Source organism: Falco punctatus (genome assembly GCF_963210335.1).
Source record: "Falco punctatus genome assembly, chromosome: 3".
In the NCBI taxonomy this organism is placed as follows: Eukaryota; Metazoa; Chordata; class Aves; order Falconiformes; family Falconidae; genus Falco; species Falco punctatus.
In genome coordinates this window covers 42,927,556-42,953,389 of record NC_137582.1, presented here as the reverse complement: position 1 = coordinate 42,953,389, position 25,834 = coordinate 42,927,556, and the positions used below count along the sequence as shown (strand labels likewise).

The 25,834-nt window shown below is 36.5% G+C and overlaps 1 protein-coding gene across 3 annotated transcripts in view; it reads right to left on the bottom strand.

The window, feature by feature from the left end:
- The window catches only part of ARFGEF1 (ARF guanine nucleotide exchange factor 1), a 96,122-nt gene that overhangs the window by 27,390 nt on the left and 42,898 nt on the right, over positions 1–25,834 (bottom strand). For 2 of the 3 annotated variants that reach the window (XR_013927003.1, XM_080380374.1), the window contains exons 5-20: positions 24,211–24,390; positions 21,938–22,211; positions 21,275–21,388; positions 20,469–20,641; positions 19,225–19,358; positions 15,528–15,762; positions 11,033–11,132; positions 10,773–10,912; positions 10,560–10,668; positions 9,359–9,560; positions 8,190–8,301; positions 6,764–6,969; positions 6,579–6,663; positions 5,595–5,766; positions 4,269–4,420; positions 631–759 (exon numbers count right to left, since the gene is read on the bottom strand). Coding sequence is in view for 2 of the 3 variants with exons in the window: in XM_080380374.1 (XP_080236500.1) it covers positions 631–759; positions 4,269–4,420; positions 5,595–5,766; positions 6,579–6,663; positions 6,764–6,969; positions 8,190–8,301; positions 9,359–9,560; positions 10,560–10,668; positions 10,773–10,912; positions 11,033–11,132; positions 15,528–15,762; positions 19,225–19,358; positions 20,469–20,641; positions 21,275–21,388; positions 21,938–22,211; positions 24,211–24,390 (2,517 nt within the window). In the remaining variant the exon portion in view is untranslated. Of the gene's footprint in view, positions 1–630; positions 760–4,268; positions 4,421–5,594; positions 5,767–6,578; positions 6,664–6,763; positions 6,970–8,189; positions 8,302–9,358; positions 9,561–10,559; positions 10,669–10,772; positions 10,913–11,032; positions 11,133–15,527; positions 15,763–19,224; positions 19,359–20,468; positions 20,642–21,274; positions 21,389–21,937; positions 22,212–24,210; positions 24,391–25,834 lie in introns of those variants that run through there. The other variant, XM_080380375.1, reaches the window with a different exon arrangement.

Here is a 25,834-nt window from a genome sequence, read left to right as displayed (position 1 = left end):
CATAATTGTACATTCACTACCAATGATTTTAAAATGGAAAAAAAGGGGGGGGGGGGAGGTGCAGTGTGCAAAAATGTGCCCAAGTTTAATCAGAATTACCCTCTGGAGCCGGAGAGTCTGGAATTCTTGGCATTGTGCTTAATGCAAGATACATTCATGCATTACATCAGAAATTACTTCTCCAGTGCCCTAACTGTTAAAAAGGTATCCAATTATAGAAGTCTCGGATTATTTGAATTTTCTGAAGTTGAGAGCAGTATTTCAAACACAGTTCACAGAGATACTACTTCACTTATGAAATAGGATAGAAAGACTCATTTTATGAAACATCAAAACAAAGCCAAACAGCTTTGTAACAAAGCTACAGAGAAAGTACTTTGACATAAAAGTAGTCAGCCCATGGGGAAACAAAAATTCAGTACACAGGCATGGCAGCACTTATCCAAAACACCAGGAAAAATAAAGGTCACTAAAACACTTCCAATCAAATATCAGATGAAGTAGTAATCGCAGAAGGAGGCAGCCTCTAGGTATTGCAGTGCATAGCTTCAGCAACAAGGACTCCTAGCACCCCACTAACATTTTGCTGGTACATAAATCAAAGTATTGTCTCAATATTAGAATTTTTACCTGAATGTTGAAAATGCAAGCAATCCGGATTGCACATCGTATACCCTCCAAACAAAGAGAGGCAACTTCTGTGTCATCACAGTCCTGTAGACCCACACTGAATGCAGCTAGAAAAGGGGTCCATGCCAACTGCAATGTATGCAAAATAGGTTACATTAGCAACTCTTACTACTTGAAGGGAATGTTATAGCTTCAACACCTTGCTAAAGTGTGAATTCTGCCCTTAACTCACACCATCAACCTTGAAGTTGCCTTTTGCCAAAAAGAAATGGAACAGCACAGACATCAGACACAGAACAGGAGAGAAGCATGGTTAGAAGAGACATGTGATCTCGAATAGGATAGAAGTAATACAGACTGACACTCCCCTTAGAAGCATTCCCCCTCGCCCTCAGCAACCAACACAGACAACAATCTTTAGATAGCTGGAAATAAAAAACAAACCCCAAAACTATGTCTTAGATGTCTACTGGAGTTCTGGTATTCTCGGGATAACCTCTATCTTCTCACAGTGAGAAACAAAGATAGAGTCAATAGTTATTGCAAGAACTGACACAGTGTAGAATAGATTCCTTTTTAACAAGAAGTACATACTTAAATAAGACAAGTTTGTCCTGGTAACACCAGAAGAAAAAAAAAAAAAAGCCTAAAATAAATAGGGCAGCAAACTGTTCATTCCACTAAAATTACAGCAAGACAACCACAATAAGAGACAAAACATGACTCTTTCCTTGATATCTCTGCTTGTAATTTTGTTGCCCTCAGCCCTCCATCTTTTTGTATCTAAGCCCCCGTTGACATTTCTTATTCCTCTTGCCTTAGGTGAGACTGAGAGTGTAATACAGTCAACTAAAAGTTATTGCAGGAGATTCCACATGGTCTTGTCCTTGCGGTCAAGGCTCCCTCTCCTACAGGCAGAAAAAAGCAAGCCAAAGATGCAGAGGAACCTACCAAACTACAAGTGGTATGGAGAGAAAACATCAGGGTTCCCGGAATGCTTTTAGAAATAATTATACCTGAAGTCACCCCAGATGAAATACATAATCATGGGCACAGCAGGGAGCAACAGATTTCACATCTGATTTCATAATAAAATGATGCCCCACAGAGCTTTGGTGCAACACCAAAAAGCACTACCTCAGAAACACATTTAACATTTGGACACACCAAATGATTACTCTGGGACAGTATTAAAGACATCAGATGAATTCCTAGATTTAGGGCTTAATTTCCGCTTGCATGACATTTAAAGATCCCTTTCAACCCAAACTATTCTATGATTCCATGTTCCAGAAGTGTGGAGGTTTTTCCCCCCCCCTTTTTTAGTTTTTCACACCTATTAAAGTCAAAACTAATCTTAAAAATTCCAAAACTTAAATACTTTAAGAACGATCTCGAGATAACTCTTATCTAAGTTATAACTAGATTTACAGTTATTTGTAACAGACTCTTGTCATTAAAGGTGAAAATTAAGCCTCTGAAATAGACAATCAATTTTGCTGTGCCTAGGTGTGTCCATAAAGTGAATTTTTGTTCTGTTTTAATAATCTAGCACATCTATCTGTAAATAAAGTTATAATCATCAATTTTATGCTGGCATCAATGGGTGAAAGAGATACCCAGAAATGTATAAAATGTTGCTGAAATAAAAATTGAGAGGTCTAGATAAAAAAAGGTGAAGTTAAATATTTAAATTCCACAGTTCTCACTGTTTTGAGCAGACAGCTCTCTGTTCAATGTATTACACTGTCCTCAGTACTTTTAATTAGTTTATGAACATCCTCAGGTAAGGAGACTTCTAATGCTTTGCACCTTCACAAAAGGTATTTAGGTTGTTAATTTAGCCTGATGCTTCATATTTTGCTCCTTTGAAAAAGGATTTTGCAAATGTACTTTTCAGATACCAAAGCCTAGGAATGTTAGAGAGTATAAGGCTGGTATCTTAAGGAAGGAGTCTTAGAATTTTACAGATGCCTGTATACAAATAATTTCAGCCTTAAAGAAGTCAAGAGAGAGATTACGTATAGTACAGCTCTGTCAAGTGATACCCTGAATCTTAAACAAGGGCTTCATTTAGTGTTATTCTGCACAAGCAGAGTACTATGCTGCTTTTATTAATATGGAAATAAAGAACTCAGAACTGCTTGCCTCATGGACAGCAATCATACAGCTAGATCCTCACTGTGCCCAGGTGGCCAGGAAGGCTTGTGTCAGAAACCGTGTGGCCAGCAGGACCAGGGCAGTGACCGTCCCCCTGCACTGGGCACTGGTGAGGCCGCCCCTCGAATGCCGTGTTCAGGTTTGGGCCCCTCACTGCAGGAGGGACATTGAGGGGCTGGAGCGTGTCCAGAGACGGGCAGCGAAGCTGGTGGAGGGGCTGGAGCACAAGTGTTACGAGGAGCGGCTGGGGGAGCTGGGGGTGTTTAGTCTGGAGAAAAGGAGGCTCAGGGGAGACCTTAGCGCTCTTTACAACTACCCAAAAGGAGGTTGTAAGTGAGGTGGGTGTTGTTCTCTTCTCTCAAGTAACAAGAGACAGGACAAGAAGAAATGGCCTCAAGTTGCACCAGGGGAGGTTTAGATTGCATGTCAGGAAAAATCACTAAAAAGGTGATTCACCAAAAGGGTTGTCAGGCATTGGAACAGGCTGCCCAGGGAAGTGGTTGAGTCACCTGGAGTCCCTGGAGGTATTTAAAAAACGTGTAGATGTGGTGCCTAGGGACATGGCTAATGGACTTGGTAGCATTACATTAACAATTGGACTTCATGATCTTATGGGTCTTTTCCAACATATATGATTCTATGAATCTATCTTCAGTTAGAAACCCACGTAAGATAGAAATATTCTAAATCCTGACCCCTTCTTTCTTGTGACTGTTCTTATTCTCCTCTCAGTGGAGATAACCTCCTAGCTTTTAAAGTAATCAGCAAAGAGCTAAACATGTTCTTATGCTCTGTAGTCTTGTAACAAAATCTGCCCCCCAAATGCTTCCTCAAAGTTCAAAAATTCTTCGTAATTGATGTGGTATGGAAAAGGCATTTGCCATGCAGATAGCTTTGCACTTATGCAATAGAGTAGACAGGTGTTTAGAATAATGGTATAATACAGGCCCAGCTACCTCCCCCAAAACTAGATGACTGCCGTAGCTTTTCTAAAATATTAATTTGTAGCAGCCAACATTAGACAGAAGTTTGTTCTGATAACTGCTTCCCCAAAATGGAATGAAGTAATCTCCCTCAGAAGCAGTAGGAGCAACTCAAAACAATAATCTGGGATTAGTCATTTCTCACTATAAATCTGGATTTTTTTACTACACCTCTATACCTGAAATAAAAATCCTGTAATTTAGAGTTTTTAACTACTCTCTATACTTTTGTCTCCTCAACATATTCCTTGTAACTCCTCCATTATATCAAGATGCTGCTTCTATCAGCATAGAAACTTCTTGAATTCCAGGGTACACGAAAGTGCAGTGTAAGGCTCAAAACCCCTTATTTCCTGTAGCAAGTAAAATAACTTACTAAACAATCAAAACATAGCAGATGTAAAACTTCAGTATTTTCAAGAAATCCTGTCAGTCAGTATTTTGTATTAAGAAACTATGTGATATTCTAGGTAAGCATCTAAACATGTGTCTCACCTTAAACATGGGTCTCACATGCTCCAGGTGTGTTGCACTAGTAAAAGGTGCCTGAACATGGCTCACTGCCTCCATAAGAGCTTTAGCTGTTTTAGCCATTTGTTCCATTTCCAAATTATATAGAAGTCTTCTCTGCTTCTCACTGGCAACACCTGTAAACACATTTTTTTTCCTCTCATTTGTGCATCTTTAGCAGTGGTGCTTTCAGGAACATAACATTTTAAAACTTTTCATTAAGTGCCATACTTGGATGCATTCTTTGCATTATCTTTTCTTTCTGAAATTACTACATCAGCAAGATATTTCTTTTCAATATAGATAAAATTTAAGGCAAACTTATGTATAAAACGTAACCAAATTTTAAACCTTTACAACATTTTAAGATTTGCACAACAAACATTTCTCCTCCATCACCTCAACTGACAGCATCAATATCACATCCACTAAGCAAAATTCAAAGCAAACAGAAGTTTCGTAGCAATCCATCAGCACACAAAATAACAATAAAAATAAGTGAACAACCTTTTTCTGTGGAACAACTACCTTAAACACCTTTTCATTTCAGTAATGTTACCTCCATCTCATGAAGAAAGTGAAATCCAAGTAGATTGTAATAATCAGCTTCTTTGTAAAGTTATAATACAACATTATACTAATTGAACAAATATCGAAAGTAAGAGGGATTCTTTTCTCCAGATGCTCCTGTAAGCAGTCTGTTCATAAGGCTAACCTAGGACTTAAAAGTATTCAAATTTGACTATATTGAGAAAAAGTCAAATCTCCCTATGTTCTCTGTAGAAAAGCTAGAATGAATAACATCTGAATCTTCACGTTACACAACACACAAAGAAGTTTTTCTGGTATTTGAGAGAGGAAAAGATAATTAAAAAGTGCATAAATTAGGGCCCTACAAACCAAATAATGCAAAATTTTTGCAGATGACAGACTGGGCAAGAAAACACAACCGTTACCTTAGATGGCACAACTACTGTGTTTGTTCTACACTATGCCCATCAGCACTGCTGTCAGTTCATAAAGCCCTCAACCGCGTTTCCCTATGTTGCTGTTCAACAGCAAAATCTGTCTTCTCCATGGTCAATGCACCGAGTACCAGCAATTCAGATGCAGAAGTGAAAATAAGCAGTTGCATTTAGCACAGATTTGAAGGTAGCATCACACATTTATATAAAAAAGGGTATTAAATTAGAAGTTAGGACTCATTTTGAGTTAAGTAAGCAGTGCTTGCTTCATTCATCTCATTTTAAAATAGCTTCGTGAAACCGAAGAGCCAATACTTGGAAGAAAGTTAACATTGCAACTACTTACTCTGTTTACTGGATTTTGTGGGTATTGTTAATTCTTTTGTTTCTTTCATTGAAATCTTCTTTCCGGCTATTTCATTATAGATAGCAGACAAATACTCTTCAGGGAGATCTTTACTGTCATTGATACCTCTATTCATTTTAATATACTGTTCTTTTGTCATTTTATTCTTAACCTGAAACCCAGAAAGCAGCTATTAATATCAGTAAATGAGGCAAGTTCACAGAGTTACAATGCTGCCTATAAAGCAGACAGACAGATGAAGTTACCATCAAGGACAAACCTGCTTATTCAGAAGACATTTTTAAGTATCAAACACATGGAGGAGTACACTGTCGAAACTACAAAATAATGCAAGGCCACGTAGGCATTACAACACTCAAACATTCAGTAGGATCCTCAGATCAATTAGTCATACATTAAAAAAATAAAAGTGTGGTTTATCTTGTCATACAGACCAAGCTATCTACTTTAAACACAATCCCATAATCTCATAAGAGTTCAACACTCTTTCCAGATTTTGCTTAAATACATGACGATGGCTAATAACTGCAACTTTGAATATTATACATTGCAGAATTGAGCTGTATTTATCAAAATAAAACTGCATTACTTTTACAAACGGACTGAAATCAGGAGCAGATTTGTGTTAAAATCAACGGTTAAGTAATTACACAAATTCTGGCTTTGACTGTAGGTTAGATCACTACTTTGAGTGCCATAATATGAAAGCAAATCGACACAATTCCTATTCAACACAGAGTAGCAAAGTTGACACCTTACAGAAAGGTCTAACGAAAACAACTTACAAATCTCACTACCCATGAAACACAACACTGTTACTTAAAAGATACACAAACTTAAGGTACCATATTTCCTGCACTCATACTGGTGTTAAATTGAACATCAAGCTTTTAAGACGAAATTGTCACAAAGCCTGCAAGTTAGATGTCTATGGATTAGGCAAGTATTTTTCTAGCAACATACCTGTGGACTGTGAAGATCTGTTGTCAACATGATAATTGAGTAAGCTAAAACATATGCAGTATCTGCACTTGCAAAAAGAGTTTGCCTGAAAGGGGAAAGTAGAAAAAGAACAGCGAATTTAACATATTAAGAGTTTTTACTTATTATTCAGCTTTCCAAAGTTCTGACAACAAAGTACGCCTTACCCTTGGTTACATTCTAAATATCTAGCAGCAAATTTCTCCATTAGGCGATCAATTTTTTGAGCCTCTCCTGGAAGACGAAATCCCTCTAGAAACATGCGCAGAGCTGAAACAAAATCCTTTCCTGAAAAGTCGTGTTGGTCTACATATGCATACATGACTTCTTTGTTAAATTTATCATTGTCTCCCAGGAACTCCCCAACCTGAGTCTAAAATAAGAAAAGACAAACTAGTGCATTTACACTGGCAAAAAAATAGTAACTAAGAACCACAGAGTCACACTGCCCATAGGTCTCACAAAAAGAGGCCTGTATTCAGTTAACTAAGACATATTCCTGCTTCTACTCTGCTATCTAAAGCTAAGTATTTTGGCCATATATTCCATCATAATAGTCTTACATGCTCATAAATATCTGCCTACTTTCCTCCTCTGGTTTTACTCATTGACCATTTTTTTTGTTATCAGAAGAATTCCACATGTCCACAAGACAAAGTTGATATTAGCAGTGATTGATTGTTCTCTGCTGTAATGATTTTTCTAGTTAGGAAACTTACTGCAGGAATGAAAAGCTTACTGAACTTTATTCCCACTAGAGTACAGGTCTCAGATACAAGCGATGCTCATATGTAACTAGCTGGTACTCAAAAACATCCAAGCTGATCACTGTCAATGCAATACAGTACAGTGAAAAATACTGTGCATTAGATAAAGATGCCTGTATATGTAAACTCAAGTTAAGAATTTGTTTTGATGGCTGAGTCCAAGTTCTAATACTGAAATTTGTAACTTCAGTCACAGGTGCATGCACGGGCATATACAAGCCTTTCCTTTGAAAGTAAATGGGGTGGCTACTAAGCATAATGGTGCAGACTGCTGTTTCAGAAAGTGAAGTTTTTCATGACAATACCAACATGAGATATTTCCACCCACCTCAGCCATATGTTACAGGACCCTTCCGAGTCCAGCAACAGCTGCTAGCAGTAAATAAGATCAGAGAACTAATCCAGATTAAATAACTTTCCTTTGAGAGGCAGCAAAAAAAATGCTTTTCATGTTGTAGCACCAGGTTATTTTTTAGCAGTCTCTGAAGGACAATTACTTCTGGGAGTCCTTTACTGGACTAAAGTACATACAGTTTGGTAAGATGCTTCTAGCTATACCAGCAATTAAGTACAAGCTCTGAGTCAGCTCAAGGAGGTCAGTCTTTTCCTTTACACTTTGCTGAACTGTAGGATGCATATAGTACTGGGTATAGCTCTAATGCATACTCCAAATTCCTTGAACTTATACATTTCAGAAGAGAAAGAAGTTTTCTTTTCTTCATTGTACAATAACGTTATACACTTTAAAACACTATCATGTGATTTACAATTACTACAAAAACATTAGCATGAGCAAATACAACCATCAGGAAAACAGTTTTCTTACTGAATCTAATCTTTCCTCTTGATGCAAGAACTGAGCAATATCTTCAGGGGTAGTGCCAAGCATTCCTTGTTCTTGAAGGTATTGAATCCCCCTCTTTGGTTTCTTATTGAATCTGTACAATTAAGATCAGGATAGAATGAGAGTTAACCCTTTTCCCCATGCACAAAGTCTTACCAGCTTAGGTACAAAGATTCAGTAATTTTGGATGAGGTACTGAAAATCTACATATTAGATGTTTTTCCTTTATCAAACTGTGCATTAGACAGGAATGAGCTGTTCCCTTCTACGATTATTCCCTTCATCATTGGATGATTTAATGGTTTTTTTTCCTCTGTAAACAGCCGCCTCTTCCTCTTTGCTACGTAACTGTCAGTGTGGCATCCAAGCAGCTCCCAGTAAACAGAGTTAAACACTATCATTTACTCTGGCACTCATGAAGAAAAAAAAATATTCCACAGAAATAGCAAAGTCTTGGCTCAGAAAGGAACAATTATGCTCTATTGCATTTTGTTTTAATCTGTATGAAATAATCAAGAAATCCATGAGTTGCCTGTAAGAATGGAAATGTGCAAGACAAGAAACCAGGTTACTGAAAGAAACTAAAGGACTAAGGCATGTTTGTTCACAGTCTGAGAATTATACTACAGAAAACTTCCATTTTGCATAAAGTGACCTCACTGAGGAGGAGGTAAGGTGACAAAGCTGAAATCGCACAGAAGATTCATGTCAGACTGCACTGAGAAAATATACCATCCTTCAGTTATAATTACGACAAGTTAATCAGAAGGAAGCATCAGCTTAAGTATATAGGCACTTTCATTAGTAACATACACACTAAAATGGGTCGTATTCAACTGATCACACGAATTCAATGTTCTTTTTATCCAAATATAAAAATCTTATTTTTAGACAAGCAGGTCTGGAGAAAAAAGAACAAACATTCAGAGTACTCATCTTCTAGCTGTGAGGAATTAGGTTAACACAAAACACTGTTGACAGGCTCCAAAGGGGACACCATTCAGCACTCTTTCATCAGAGGAAGTGCTGTTACATCCAGAGTTTTTTTCCTAACACAAGATGAGTATCTATGAGGAGAAGGAAGAAAAACCCAGGAATCTTCATAGCTCCAAAAGAATCCACCCTCCCATGGGTGATAAAAGGGCACTCACAAGTCAATTCCTTGTTCTATTATTTCCTTTTGTTGCTTTAGGACCTCAAACTGCTCTGGGTTGTCAGTGCCAGACATCTGTGTGCTGTAACTGCCAATTCCTGATGAAGCAGTAGAATCCAAGGAATTTAAGCTTCCATATCTGTTAATTGTCTCTGGGTGTTTGGTTTCATTGCTGTCCTGCTCTGTGGGTTTTTCTTGGCCTATAAATTGGAAAGGGTTACATATACATACAAAATACATACAGTGAAAAGAAACTATAATCACAGGTTATTCTCAAATTCTCTATGAAGACTTCTAAAATTTAGTAAGGTAATCATCAATGTCTATGAATTTTACATAAATATTGTGCTTTTGTTTTAGTTGGGAAAACAATAAAAAAAGAAATCACTACAACATATCAAGGAGGATTCTTTCAGTCCATCACATTTCTGAAATTTAAGTCTTCAATTACAACTATCACTTGTAAGCACTTGTAAAAAAATATATGACACCTTAGAAACCCAGTTACAGATCTTTCCTTTTATTTTCAAGTCCAATGTTGCTTTTGACCTGAAGCGAATCACACTATTCTAAGTTTTTTGAAACAGAGTGTCTAAAAGCTTTTATGATCAGACACGCCAAGGAAGTGGTACTCTAGGTTCACAGCCAGCCATGCTAACCACCTCTGAAAAGGTTACTTCTTCACCTGCAACTTGAAGCACTTAATTCTCAAAGTTCTGGTATAACCTTAATACTTTTCATCTCAGGTCAGACAGAAACAAGTAATGATTTAGTTACTTCACTGCTTACAACACTGAAAGTTCTACAGCTATGTATTAATGAATGAAAAAAATGCTCTCCATCCAGCTTGCTTCAGCAGTAATTTAATCAATATGAAGTTAGATTAAATTATGGCAGCTTCAAAGTAAGTTTTGTGATCCTTTTAAAACTAGAAATACACAAAATAACAGGATTTAGTATTTTTCAGTGTAGTAGCTTTCTAGGAGTTCATACAATTAAGGTAAGTTGTTCAAATGACACCAATCCAGACTTAGGAATATTTTTACCAAAGAAAACAAAAAAGTTTATTCTCTCTCCTTTTTTTAATGCAAGGGGTTTTACCAATCTGGACACGAACAGTATCAAAATACTAGAAATGTGCACAAAACTCCTGCAGTGGCTCTTTACTAAAGCCAGAAGAAACACGTCTCGTGTCTTACCAAGTGTTGTCTGTGAGTTGGGATTTACATATTGATCTTTACTCCACTCCACCATGCACTTCAAGATCGATACTAAGCATTCCAATCCTTTTTTTCTCAAACTTAATTCCTAGAAAAGATTTCAAAACCAATACATGAGTGGAATGGACAGGTTAAGACTAAACTATCATGCCAAGAAACACGAAGCTTCATGAAGTTTGGTGGAATTTTTACCTGAACATTGGACATGCCAAGTTCTTGGCTACCCCTTCCTTGAGCAATCTTTGATAGGTCATTAACCAGCCTTTCAAATATATTTGCTGCATTTAAATCACAATCGTAGTTCACATAGATGTCCACTACGCTCTGGGCATCTATAAACAAAGTGACATTGTCAAATTTGGAACAAAAACTAGATCATTTGATGAAAGACAAGTACAGTTTTGTTCTTTAGCATAAAAATGTAAAAACTAGAAGCAAATGGTCCTTAATACCTGCACATATCCTTGTCAGCGTTTGTATAACCATCCATTTATGATCAAACGAGCTAGTAGAAGTTTCCAAGATATACAGGAAAATTTCTTTGAAGAAAACCTAACAAAATTCCAAGAAGAGGGAGAAAAAAAAATAAAAATCTAGTCACTCACTTTGACAGTCAATATTCTGACATAGTTCTGAAAGCAGCACTTTAGAGGTACAGGAGATTATAAAAAAAGGCGGTGAGGGGGGCAGGAAAGAAAGGAGGAAATACAACTTCTGCTTGATACATTCAAATTAGGATTTGAATAATTACTTCTGTCCAGCTGAAAATTTTGCTTTATATTCTGATCATTCAAAACCAGAAGAACCGGGAATGATGTGAAGTCCTTCAGGATAATTTAGCCTAACAAGAAGTCTAAGCTGCTCTTATGAGTTCACTTGGGATTTTGAAAGGGGAAATACTACCTCACTCACCACAAAAGATTTTCTCTGTGAGATGATGATATTATGGTGCAAACAAACAGCCACTTACACCAATTTAAAGTATCAGATCTTCATTTGAAGAAAAAAGTCTTGACATAAAAGAATAACTGCATGGTATGAGATTACTGAAATTAGTTACTGGTTAGGCACAGCACAAAAAAATGCAGCAGGTCCATTAATAGGAAAGTTACTCTTTCCTAAAAGAGGTACTAGTTTTCCCTGAAATCACTTCAGTACAGATGCTTTTGTTTGGAACATGGGCTATTTAATTACCTCTGAATTAGTTTCTCGCCAGATCCATTAGTAGTATAGGCTTACTATTTCAGCTAAGCATGCTTAGGAGCTACAACAGGCTTTTTCTCACTTCTTTCCTAAGCAGCAGCAACTGCATATGAACTCAAAAATGTGAACTGCTACATGGCATTACATCACCATCCTACACAGCATTACATCACTGTTCTGCACTTCTGAGTGCTCACACCTTCATAGCCAGTAGTGGCTACCAAACCCACCTTTTTTTTTTTTTTCTAGAACACTGCCAATAGGCTCAAGCCATCAAGCTCGTCTTCTCTGACAGCAACATGCAAATATCCAAATATATAACTTCCCTTGTTTTAAGTATTATACATTCCCTTATAACACTGATTTTTTTTTCAGAATTTTTTATGCTATTAGCCAGGCAGAGATAAGCACAAGGCTAATTTTGCTTTAAGTCACATGTTCAGGGAAAACCCGCAACTTTGATGGTAAACTACCTCCTGAAGCAAAATGCGCAAACAAAATTTCCATTTTATTAGCCTCTTTTTCTCTAAAAATGCACACCAGCAAAATCCCAGTTACTAGTCTTAATAAGGAAAGGATCCCTATGAAACCTAAGGAGTTCAACACATAACAGATCAAAGACTTTCAAGCGCTTAAATATACTCAAGAGTACTAGAATGATTTTAGCCACAACTTTATGTAATCTGAACAGAGGAAGACATCAAATTTTAATAAAGATCATGCTATGAGCACTCCATAGTCACATATTTACTGTTTTCTGATTTCTTACTGAAAGACAGTAATTTTATATATCCTCTGGAATCAGGAAAGTAATTTTTTTCTCGTAGGGAATTTTAAAAAGTAAGTCACTGATGGAGCAGAAAAAAAAGTTTCAAGTATAAAAATTAAACCCAAATCTAAGCTAAAAGAGAAATCAGCTGGAAGGTCTGCATACTACGAAGACACTTTAGATCTCTATGCTTCTGAGATAGAGCTGGCTTCTTGCTTCCAGTGTCAACCTTGGACAAGCATACCTTGGAATGAACAGCTTCTCAAAACCATACTGATCATGTAAATTTCAGATATTTAAAAATGCTATCTATCACTGTTACTCAGTGCAATTCATATCAAAGTTGAGACTTCATTCCCAGCACAACAGAAAAGTAAACCAGAAAAGAGCTAATTGCTTAGTTTGGTCAACTGAAAACAAGAGGTTTAAGATAGCTTATTCAAAGTTATTAAAGGGTGGTTATATGTATAAATAAAGTATAGCTAAATGACACCTCAAATCTCCTGATATCTAGGACTTGACTTGCTGCAAATATATTCATTGACCCATTTAGAAATACAGTTACAATACAATTAAGGTATAATTCAAACTATTTTAATTATCAGACAGCAGTGTTAGCTGAATATTTAAGTCAAAGGACCAAGGCAGGCTTACTTTCAACAGAATTTGAAACTATTATTTTAAAATATGCCAAAAGTTTCTTACACAGATGAAGAATGCGCCTCAATCCCAAAATATATAGATTTTGCATATTATAAATCAGAGCATATGGCTCTCCTTACAGCTCTAAGACAGAAACTGAATGTGAAGTTATCTGCCTGTCTACCCACATCTTCTGAATAACCTTTAGGATCAGTAGCTGAACGAGGAGGAAATCTTAGCTCACAACCAGGAAAAAGAGTAAGTTTCTAGAAATTGCTGACCCTGTACTTTTTAATAGATGGATAGTTTGGCAGCATCAAGCTTTTGGCTTTCACATTGGTTAGGAGGAAATGCAGCCCTGCTATGTTGTAATGGTCCTAATTTAGCATATTCTAGAAGCTGCTACAATAGTGTACAGTATCCTATATCCAATTTTCCTCAGATATGGCTTCATTTTCTGTTTGGACTTTAGGAAAAGATGGTAGTGATGGAAGCTCATCAAACTTCTGTCAGGGAAGTCGGATTGCAACGCATTTACCACCTACACACTGACTTGTAAGCTCTGCAAACGCACAGCAAGTCAAACACTTTCTGGGAAGCAGGCTGTGTAACTGAAGAGCAGCTGAGCCCAGTCTGATGTGCTGAACACTGCACGTGCACTACAGCTTGTTGAGCGCACAGTTTGCCTTGAAAGTCTTCAAAATGCATCATATTTTCAAGGTGTGTTCAATCAGTCATCAAATCTGTATTTTTATCTAAGCTACGCTCAAGAAAATACTGGAAATCCTATTGCTTCTTCCCCAAAAAGCCTGCAAAATAACCTGGTAAGTGATCAGAACACAATATCCTTCTGACTTGGTACTGCCAAAATAAGGTTCCTCCTCCAAAGCTGCCAAACACTAGCAACTTACACAACAGCCATAGATGAAGAAATCCCCGAATTCAAGGTCCTTATAACAGCAACACTATCAACATTTCTCACTGCCTTTTCACGTACTTAACCTCCACACTTACAGGACAATCTTTAGGCTTCAGTATTCACATCAACACCCAAAACATAAAATTACCAAAATGAACAGCAGGAATACACTGTGCACACTACTACTTTATTCACCGTGGAATTAAGATCTGTAATACATGGGACACACACGAAGGTATCCATGTGGTTCAAATGGGCACAATTGTTCCAAGAAACTACTTGTACCCTATGGCACAAGAATAAGAAGTCAAGAACAAATCCTGTACATACGTCTTGCTTTCCCCTGTAACAGAAAATACCAATCCAGTGAGAAAAATGTGCAATGTTTTTGCAGGACTCTGATAACTCCAAGAATTGCTAAGAATATGGACTTCTCCCTACTTACAGCCCAAGGAACTAAATCATGTGTACACCTTTTGAGACTAAGCAAATGAGATTATCTTCTTCGGGACATGTATTGATATAGGCCCTGATATACTAAGAGAAGTGGCTACAATAATCAAATGGTTGGGATTTCCCTAGAGAAAGAAATCTGTTCAAGTGACCTCAAAGAGAATCCACAGTGCATTTCAAGTCATTAATTTTTATTCTTAAGCTCCTTTACAAATCATGTATTACATAGTCTTTTTGTAAGTGTACTCACTTTCTTAATTTGTACTACGCAGTGGAAAGCTAAAACTTCCTAATTACATTATTAAATATTGGCTGACTGAGCTTATCCACAAACCCACTCATTTCTGAGCTTCAGCATCATTCTGTGATAATACCATGCCACAGCCAACTGAAACCTCTTAAATAAAGGAAACTAACTCATATAGTAATAGTAGTGAGTGTGGGCATAGTAAGTTATGATCGTAAAAATTCACCTCAATCACAAAGTAATTCAAAGCATGTTTTGTGCTATAAAATGTCTTAGTTTATGTTAATGTCTATTATTAAGTGATGAAATGGCCTACTTACTAGGTACTTCATTTCATGTTCTAGTTAAGATATGATGGATTTTTTTTTTAAACACTCCTATAAAAGTTTTTCTGTCACTTTCCACTTCATCAAACTTAATGCTACCACCAAGTGTCACATTACTTCTGATATTACAGTGCAAATCTTATTTCCAAGTATTCCAAAGGAAATGCTGATACTTTATTTGAAGATGATTTCAAGGGAATTGTTGCAAGGAAGTCCATTGCCACTGGGTGAAAAAGAGTTTCTGTGCATGGGAAGATCTGGCAAGTCTCACACAAAAGCTGACATTCAGAAAGGAAAACAAATTTATCTAAACAAGACCAAGCTACACTTAAATATAAACAAATGTTGACACACCCCACCTCTTAAATTTGAAATTCATGTAACGTACCTCAATCTGCATCTTTAGATGGGTCTTAAAATTTGAGAGAAGGGTAAGAAATATGGAAAGTGAAAGTTCAAAAACTTCTGGAACTGATGAGACTCCATTTTTTGACAGCGCAACACAAAGGTACTGCTTAATAGCGTTAATAAACATCTCATTTGTCCTGAAGACAGGTCCTGCATTTTGCAGAATGGACAGAAGCAACTGCAAGGAAAGAATCTTTGATCGCAGTTCGTGAGATCTAGAATAAAACAACACAGTATATCAGCAGTGTAAATCATAAAAAAAATGAAACATTCTCTTGAAAAGTCAATACACGCCACAATGATTTTATATGTGGAATGTTTGGGAAAAACTCAAATTTGACACAACCTGGTGTAGAACGAGTCATAAAAACACATTGATCTTCTTTGCTAAAGTGGTCACACTTCAGCCAAGAAAATGGGCAAGAATAAAGTTTTCCAGTTATGGTTTCTCTCCATTACTATTGAGCCACTCTTTTGCAGTACAGCATCACAGAACAGCAGCAACACTAGGCAATGCTGCTTACCTTAGCCAGATGATGAAGGGAGCATTCTTTCCTTTTGATGGATTTTTGGAAGATCCCACCTAACACATCCAGCCCATCTACAGAACCCTGACTACCAAAAGGCTGAAATTCTTCTTCCTCCTCCGCCATTACCACCAGCATGGAAAGAGTTGAAGGACCATAAAGACAATAGCTGTACTGCCTGACCTATTTCATCCCAAAACTGAAATCTCTTTTCTCAAATACAGTATTTTATATTGTTTATCAATTGTTGGCCCCATCCCACTCCAGGAGCAGCTAAGATACATAACATGCCTATTTTAAGCAGGGCAATAGCAAAGTCAGGCAACTGCAGTGTTGTCAAGCGCTCCACAGTAACATCACACTTCTTACAGACTCAAGTAAGCTAGAATTCATGTCAGAACAGTGCTACTAATTATGCTTTAAAAAACAAAAAAAACCCCATACCCCAGCCAATCCCCTTCCCAACCATACACAGAAAAAAAAGTGTAAAGGAAATCTACATCTATGAAAATATAATGCAATTTAAATAGCATTCTGAGTGAAAGCATTCTTTCCTCAGACTCCTGATGTCCCTTTCCACTTTTGATCATCATGAAAAAGACTACAGCTATTCTGAAGAGCATGTATAGACACAAATGGCTTCCCCAGCAAGACAGTCCACATCTTCCATTGAACAACCTCCTACTGACAGAGGACAGTTATGAAACATAAGAAACAATGACAGGAAATTTTTTATACAGTACAACCCAGACATGGTAAGGAGCGCTTCAAGTCAACATGTGACACACAGTAGTTAGATATATGCTGCATACAAGCAACAATACAAGCTTAATAAAAAAAACCACCAACTAATTCTGGTCTAGCCAAAAACAAAAATGCAAATTAATAACAAGTATGTTGCAAATAAACTCAATGATTTCTGCAAGCTGGCAAACAAAGTGGGATGAGGGGGAGAATCAATCTGCAAACATTTCAAACTCATAGAACATAATCCCAAGGTTACACTTTTGGTCTGAAGATACTTTTAAGAAGCAAAACCTAGCCAAACTGAGTGAGGAACTTGTTCCTCCCATTCCTCCTAATGGGCTACAGGTCAAACTAAATGCCCCAAAACAGTTTTCTGTAAGAGTTCTTCAAGAAAATGCCTGTCTTTAAACACTGCACAGCGACATGGAACCTAATGTAACAATCTCCTTTGATGCAAAAAGACTGATTTTTGCATCACGTTGTATCAAGTGTACAGACAGCACATGATCAAACCATATTTTGCTATGAAATGTAACAATATAAATATGAAGACAATTTCAATCATAAATGATTAAATACTGCCTACTTCCAGAAAGTGTCAGCTCATAACTGAAGTCCTAACTTGCTGGTGTCACAAATCCTGTATGACGTGTGAAGCACACTTAATTTAACACAAGTTTAAGGACTAAAATCTACTAAGTGAACTTTCCAGACAATTATCCACCATCATATTTTAGTACTGGGAAAAAGGAGACAAAAACATAAGCAGGCTGCCAGGAAGCATAACACTGTTCTCAATTCCCAACTTTGTGATTTTAAGCTAAAGCTCCAAATCCAGTTACCTAAAATTCAAAAATATTTTCACTAAAGACTTCATGGCCAATTTCACCTGAAAGATGATTTTTAAAGAGGCAGGTAAGACTTTTTTTAAAAGCTGTAGATATCTTACACCTCCTCTTTCAATTACAGCATGCTTGTAATAGTTCAAAAATCCATCAATGCCTCAGAACCACCAATAAATTCTAGGCACTTCTCCAAACACAGGATGTCTTTGAATACCTTTGCAGCTAATTCTTGTTGCCCTAAATGCCATTTCCTCCAATTTGTTCCATATGAAGAACTTAATCAGTTTTAATTCAAGGATGCCATGGATTCAGATGAGATGCTCCAGGTGTCTCAATAGCTACTGCTGCTCTTCCAGAAGGAGTTAATCCATTAAAGCCTTTAATAAATGGACAGTCTTAGTTTCAGAGAACTGCCTAAAGCCACAGGATTTTAATGGCATTTACTGGAAGAGGAATTCTCAAAAACAGTGAGGAAAAACCTCATCCCTCAGTCTTCATTCTTGAATGTCCTGACTTCCCCGTGGTGCATCACTGGATAACAGTTTGAACATGGTTCTAGACTAACACTTCAAAACCTTTCTACTACATCATAATTTTTTTCAACTTATTAAATCCATGACACATAGTGATAAAAATAAACTGTCTTAAAGTTAACCTGTTTTAAGTGTTAGACCTTGGAACAGTAAAGCTGATTTTATCTTGATGAATACTGGACCTTTGATTGTTATCAGAAGTCATACTACAGTTTTAATATCTTAGGAAAAAAAATGCATTCCTCTTGAAAATTACTACGAATAGTTCCTAATGTGCAAAAAAGATGCATATAAATTCTATCCAAGATTCAGCAAAGCAAAGTTCTTTGCCAACACTTACAACTAATCCTGGTACCCATCTACAGAGGAGAGTTTTTGTTATTGTTTACAACAAACAATTCTCTAAGCCAAACTGAAAACACAGTATCTTCAGTTAGGGGACAAGATTTCCAAACCAGCCAAATAAAGACTGTTTTCAAAACATTTGTGTTTTGATTAAGGAGGCTGGCAAAACATCCAACCTGAGCAAAAGAATGAAACACTGTATCATGAATTTATCATAACCAGTACCAGCTCAAAGTGAGGAGCTTTTATTAAGATGAAGTAGTGTTGGGTATGCGTACCGGATACCCAGTATACAAGAGATGTAAGAAATCATGGGCAAAACCAGCAATGATTATGAACCTAGGTATTACTTAAAAGCAGAGCAGCATTAGCCAAGACCAAAAATACCTGAAGACCTTCTTTACAAACTCTTCTGAAAAACAACAACTAGGAGGAACATGATGCACTTACAGGAAGCACAGATGCTGTTAAGAAACTTTTAAACAGGCAGATGGGTAGCAGAGGTTGTTTTCATTTAACATACAAAAGATGCATTAAAACATAAAAGTACCTTTTCAAAGTTTCCAGGCTTTTTTAACCATACCATTATTTTCTCAATAACTGTGGACATGCAGAATATCTAAATATTTTTTTTTTCCATAAATAAAAGATCCATTATGAGAACTCTTAATTCTACTTACTTTGGATCTGGCGGTCCATCTGACAGGGGCTTCATGGAGAGTTTACACAGTGACCTGAATACAAGGAAGGCATCCTTTTGTAAAATGTGGGAAAACTTAGCACCAGGGGTAGGTCCTGAAGAATTTCCAGATTCCTAAAGAAGTTAACATATTTCAGTATTCCATTTTGCATTAGCAGGGTGTGTAGGGAAATCCCCACCTCCTAGCAACAAGAAGTTAACATATTATACAAATACAACCAATTCACTACAGCTTTATGGTCTCAAGACTAAAACAAAACAAAATATTCTGCAGTCCAATTAAAATGAACAAACTGCATAATAAAAATTGCCTTCTCACTAAAAAGTCAAAATTAATTAAAGACTGTCATGAAATTAGGTAGGTCATGTTTAAGTAGGGTAACTTGCAGTGAATTGCCTTCAGACATTTTCAGCAGGTAATGAGTTTAAAAATAAAATTTGACATTTTAATAGAATGCAAGTAGTTCCGTATCTGTGGCAAGATACGTTTGGTAAAATTTCTATGGTACAATAATCACCTCCTATTATTAAGTTCTTGCAATTCTGTATTGTTGTTCCTTATATAAGCAACATGTTTAATGTCAATCTTCTGTTTGGCATATGTCACCTGTACCTTTTTTAGCTTAAAATTCTGTTATTCCCAAATCTAATTACTCTGTACACTTTGACAGCAGATACTCTCTGTCAGCTGATAGTGCATACATGCTGGTATCTGATATAAGAGAGGGAGTATGTTTTCACATCTTTTGTTAATGAAAATCAAATCCTCTCAGATGTGAACCTTTCAATTGGAAATAATTTCAGTAAAGTGATGCTATAGGCTCAAAATCTTTATTTACTATTTGAAAAGAGCACACCGAAATTACAGAAGTCTGTCTATAATTTGATATATTCTTCATTATGTATAATGAACACTAGAATTACAGTTTCTCAGGAACTTCAAAAGACAGGAAACTGAGTTCTCTAATCTTGGAACAGTGTATTCTGTGGGGCAGCTAAAATACGCTAGGATAAAAAAAGGCATCGTGTGCAAAATGTACCAACAAAATTTAAATTTAAATAGTGCATTAAAATAGAATAATGCTCAGAATGTGACTTAATACTTTAAATTCATCCAAGTAACTTATTTTATGGAATTACATTAAGCACTCTTCACACAAGTGCTGGGCAACACTTAAAACATACTACTTCTTTCAGTATTTCCTAATTTATAATTGCCTGTACCTGAGTGTCGTTGGAAGAGACAGATAATCTGTCATCAGGTAAAGATGGTGTATAAGCAACAGAAATTGGAGTCCCTGGAATTCCATTTGCCTGAATGTTTTCACTGTCACTGCCATCCTCTAACGTTACAATTGTGCCATCACCACCTGCATTTTCAGCAGTCCCTTCCACATCTACCAGAAAAGATGTAAAAATTAAAAACATGTGTTGCATAAGATTGCAAGTTAAGATGAGCTTTTAAATCTAATGTTTAAATACTAAAACAATCATAAGCAAATTATCATAAGGAGGAGCTTAAGGCAGAATTTACATGGCATTATATAACTAAAAGAATTCCAAATACTCTTAATTCCCACTAATGAGAATTACAGTAAAAAAATTACGTATATCGTTACATTGCCAGGTTCACCATACCACCCAGTTTCTAAGAAGTATTTTGAGGGGAAAAAGTTAGACTTGATATACACTTTCCACCAAACTGAAAAATGTAGTGCTAACACTGCTACTACAGAGACAGGCCCATTGGTGAAGAGTTTACATGGAAACAAAACAGGAAAAAAAGGAACACGTATTTGTATTTTAAAAAGAACATTACTCTCCAATAGAGAGTGTAAATTCATCTATGAAATGTTGCCCGTTTTACTGTTAAATAATGCACAGCTAACGTGAGACAACTCAGTTTTTTTCAGCATGTGTTATTTAAATAATGACATATTTTAGTTAAATATTCAGAAGTGTTAAAATAATTCTTAATATCAAGATTCAGACTGCAGTCACTATTGACTAGACAGATACTAATATAATACCTCCAACTACTATGTTCACCATTTCCTGCACAATACTTTCTACAATTTCTTGCGCCTTCTCTTCACACTCATTGCTTTCACCATCAAATGTTCCTCCATCAGCTTTAGAAAGATCTTTAAAAAGAAAAACAAACCCAAACAAATATTAATGAGAAAGTCGGAAATTAAGGAGATATTCTACCTGCATTTAATATTTAAAAATTAAATTACAAATCTATTAATAGGAGAGTATACATTAAAAAAAGCTGTGTTTGGATGTTCTGAAAACAGTACTTGCAGAATATAAGCAATCCAGTGTTTAACCTGTAAATGGCAATTAATCCACAGGCCTATGCCAACAAAAGACATCAATTTTGTATTTTATGTACATTAAACACTGAAAGCTTACAGGTTTTGAGATGTTATTCTCAAAAACATTCACAATATTATGTAATCTTTATTACAGTGACTACAAGACAGTGTAGAACTAAATGATACTTGTGATAAAGTTTAACAGTGGTAACAAGGACAACAGGCATTTTTTGTCTAATTTTGCATTAGTCAACTATTTGAAAATATATGTCTGACTCCAGGTTTGGGAGAGGGAAAACAAGACAATCCTCAAGCCTTTCTTTTTACAGACCTCTTCCCTCCCTCTATGTAACAGAAATACACACTGATTACTTTCTGCTGCTGTGGCTTGGTCAGCTTCTGTCTGTTCATTTTCAGCACTAGAAATATCAGATCCATTTTCTGCCTCGATATCTTCTTGAAGGTTCTTATCCATATCATTTGTGCTGTGGTTAAGCTCTCTCTCATGTACTTTGGACAGCTGATCAGTCTGTGTTGGAATGTGTCTCAACTGAGGTGACTCAGGCTCATGATGGCTTACTGGAGACTGTTGTAGATGGTGTTGCTGTCTGTGTCTTTCCTTTTCCATCTGTTTGGCTTCCTGAAGCTACAAAAACATTGCAATCATACAAGTATTTCACTATCAAAACAAAACAATGAGCTATATACATACTGTATATGTTATTTTACAAGCATGAAATCTCTACTGTCTCTGAAGGCACTGTGTGAACAAAAAACTGTTCAAGAAAATGTATCCTTTCTATTATCATAAATAATTTTACTATCATGGGATAAACCTTTGTAAGAGGGCTGCTTCCCAGCTATGCATATTGCACTTACCCATACCTTCATTGTGGAAGAGGGATGACTAAAACTACATAGTGTAGGACTAAGAGTTGTCTGCTTGCCCTATAATGAAGTTCAGCCTATAGATGCAAAAATGTACAAAGACTGCATGGAGAAGAATCAAGGTAGATTTTTTTTTTCTTATTAGAAAGCTCTCACAAAGAAAAATACACTAGTCCTCTGCTATCCTACAAGCACGTGGGATTAAGGTGAAGACTAAAAAAAGAAAAAGGAAAGCAACTAAACATCCAGGGAAAAAGAAACAAAACCAGGAGTTAAAACTGAGAAGAGCTTCACTTCCAAAACACTACAGAAGACAGATCCTCAGGAAGAAATCTTAATACTTCAAACTGTAAGCCAAAGACTATTTTAGCTTTGTCGTTCCTTGATCTGGGATCCCCGGAAAGGGAAGAATTTCTGTAACTTGTCTAATGGGTTCAGACAACAGTCATTAAAGTCAAACCAAGGCAGCATGTCTTTGAGGCAATGCTCTATGGACTGGCTTTCTGTCCCTGCAGAGCCTAGTTGTTACCAAAAGTTTTGTAACTTTTTATATTGTCATTTTGGCTACTATGACCTCAGCCCTCTGCTCTTCCACTTAAAGCTTTCAACGCTGCAACTTTTGGGGTGCTATAGATCCCTGAGTAGATACTACCTTTCAAATTACAACTCAAATACTTCCTTCTAGCATTTGTTAGCTATCATATCAAAATAACTTGGCCCGAGTGTGCAAAACAAGCAGAAATACTTACCAACTTGCATGAAGACTGAACTTACAGTCTGGCAAAAATGAAGACTTCCATTGCAGAATAATAATAGTAAACCTCTTTATATTAAGTTGCTTAAAAAGACAGTAACTACACAGATTTCTCAAAACACTCGGGTACTGCATAGCTTTTGCCATATTTCTCATAAATAAAATGCCTCATAAGACTTCAACTGTGATGGTCATATGTGCCAACATGCAGCTGCTTCTAAGAGGAAAGTAAGAAAGTACTACATATTCTTAGGGAAAACTTACAATTTATAATAATACAGCAGAATTACTTCTAGAAGATTCTAGGAATTCAAACAGTTTTAAATTTGGGCATCTCCTTGTTTGTTTGTGTTTTGGTTGGTTTTGTTTTGTTTTTTTTTTTTAATAGGAATTAGGACAATTACTTTGCCTTATTGATCTTTATCATCAGCAGTAGAAGGCACAGGTCATAGGCTGAGGTCCCCACTGATAACTCACAATAGCCATTTCAGTGACATATAAGTATCTGTTAGTGACTGCTACACATTAAAACATTAAAAAATGTAAATGGTTACATGACTGAAAAGTTCATTTTGTTTAGTATTTTTGGTGGTTTTTTTAAATTTTTTTTGTTTTAATCATGGATTACTTCTTCAGTGTTTATCATCACAACATTGGAGCATGTCACTAACACTCAGGTACTCCATGTGCACTCTTATGCAGGTAGTGTGGCATCTCCTGACAGCCTGCCAATAGAAACTGAAGTTGAACACGTCCATTAAATATAGAGGACCACTATAAGAAGTTTAAATCCTATACACTGCTCCCACCACCCAAAAACACATTTCACACCTATTTCAGAGTGCAAAACACAAAAAGAACAATGTAAGATAACAGATTTTTTTTTTTCCCTCCAAAAATACCTAAGTTAGAAAGCCAAACATTCTAATAATGACAAAACAAATATCTCAAGCTGGTGTGCTTTTAAGAGCTAGTTTATACATAAAGATACTGAGACACTTACTGCTTGATTTTCCATACGTGCAAAAATGACATTCAGCATTTGCGTTAGGGTGGCTTTGGCTGTGGTTTGATTTATAAGATTTTTGCTTGCTAGATAGATATTGTAACATGTTCTGACAGCCTGTAGCACTGTTCCTTCGTGGATTTCTATGTGTTGAGATGTTACTGCAGTGAGCAAAGCCTAAATAAAACACACACGTTATATATATTTTCCAGTCAAAACTTTTATTGTCTAACAGTTAGCAAATGAATAAAAAGCAAAATTGGTTTAACTTTAAAATATAATCAAGTACATAACTTGAACTGCAGTTTAATTAATTTTTCCCATGTAGTCTTGTAGCCATATCAGAATATCATACTTAACAGTTATGTTAAAATGAGAGTGGTTTTAATCAATGTATGTTGGAAATACATGTTTCATAGCATATAACAGCAAGAATTAACCCATGGAGTTATCAGACAGGTAGTTAATAAAAAGTCATCCCAGAATTTTCTAGATTCAAAATATGAACAACCTGTTAAAATCTGGAAAGCAACCCAAATGGTACAAAACTTTTTTACAAATAAATGTAAATGTGAAGACAAAGACTGAGTATGAGATTTGGCACTTGTAAGTGGGACAACTACCCTTTCTGAACACTCTCTTTGGGTAGATGCTAGAATATCATGCTGCCCACCCTGTAGCAATTCACTTCTTTCTTTCCACATGAGCTGGTATACGCTTCTTTTTTTTTTTTTTTTTTACAGAAAATTATGCAAATAAGCCTCTAAAAGATCAGGTAATAGAAATAAGGAAACATTAACTTTACGTGGAGTAGAGACAGGCTGGATTAAAGAGCAGAAACAGAGGCAGATACAATTGAGGACAGGGTGTGAAGGCATTGTTGCAGGTGCGTGTTTTTGGGTGGAAGGAAAGGGGAAGAGCTTGGTCCACAACAGAACAAACATGTTTCTATGGATCATGCCCCATCCCTGGAAACATTCAGGGTCATGTTGGACAGGGCTCTGAGCAACCTGATCTAGTTGAAGATGTCCCTGCTCATTGCAGGGGGAGTTAGACTAGATGACCTATTTAAGTATCCCTTCCAAACCAAACCATTTTACGATTCCATTCTATGTTCTGTGTATCATAAGTCTGCCACCAAAACTTATTTATACCTTTTTATTTATTCATAGATTTATAACTGTGTGTATATATAGAGAGATATATACACATAAATCTATTACATTTATACATTCACCGCCTGTCCCTTTCCCTCTCCCCTTAATACAGACCACCTACACTGGCCTACACGTGCAATTCTGTGTGTCATATTTTCACTTTTCTTTCATTAAGTGTTGTACTGTTCCATGTCTACCTTACTGCTATGAATTCCTGGGGGTGGCGGTGGGGTAAGGTGACTTCCAGATACTGAGTTAAAACACGCTGAACCCCATTAGAGTTGCACATCTCTTCTGATCAGGTAACATATCTACATTCCCTACACCACAGTACCCTCACACTCCAAAACTTAGCCCCAAAGCTATTCATATCAATCACAGCTCCGCTGACTTCTCCAACTCTTTCCTACATGTTTCAGGAGCAAACATGATCACCCTGAAGGTAGGTAACTCCCCGCAACTAG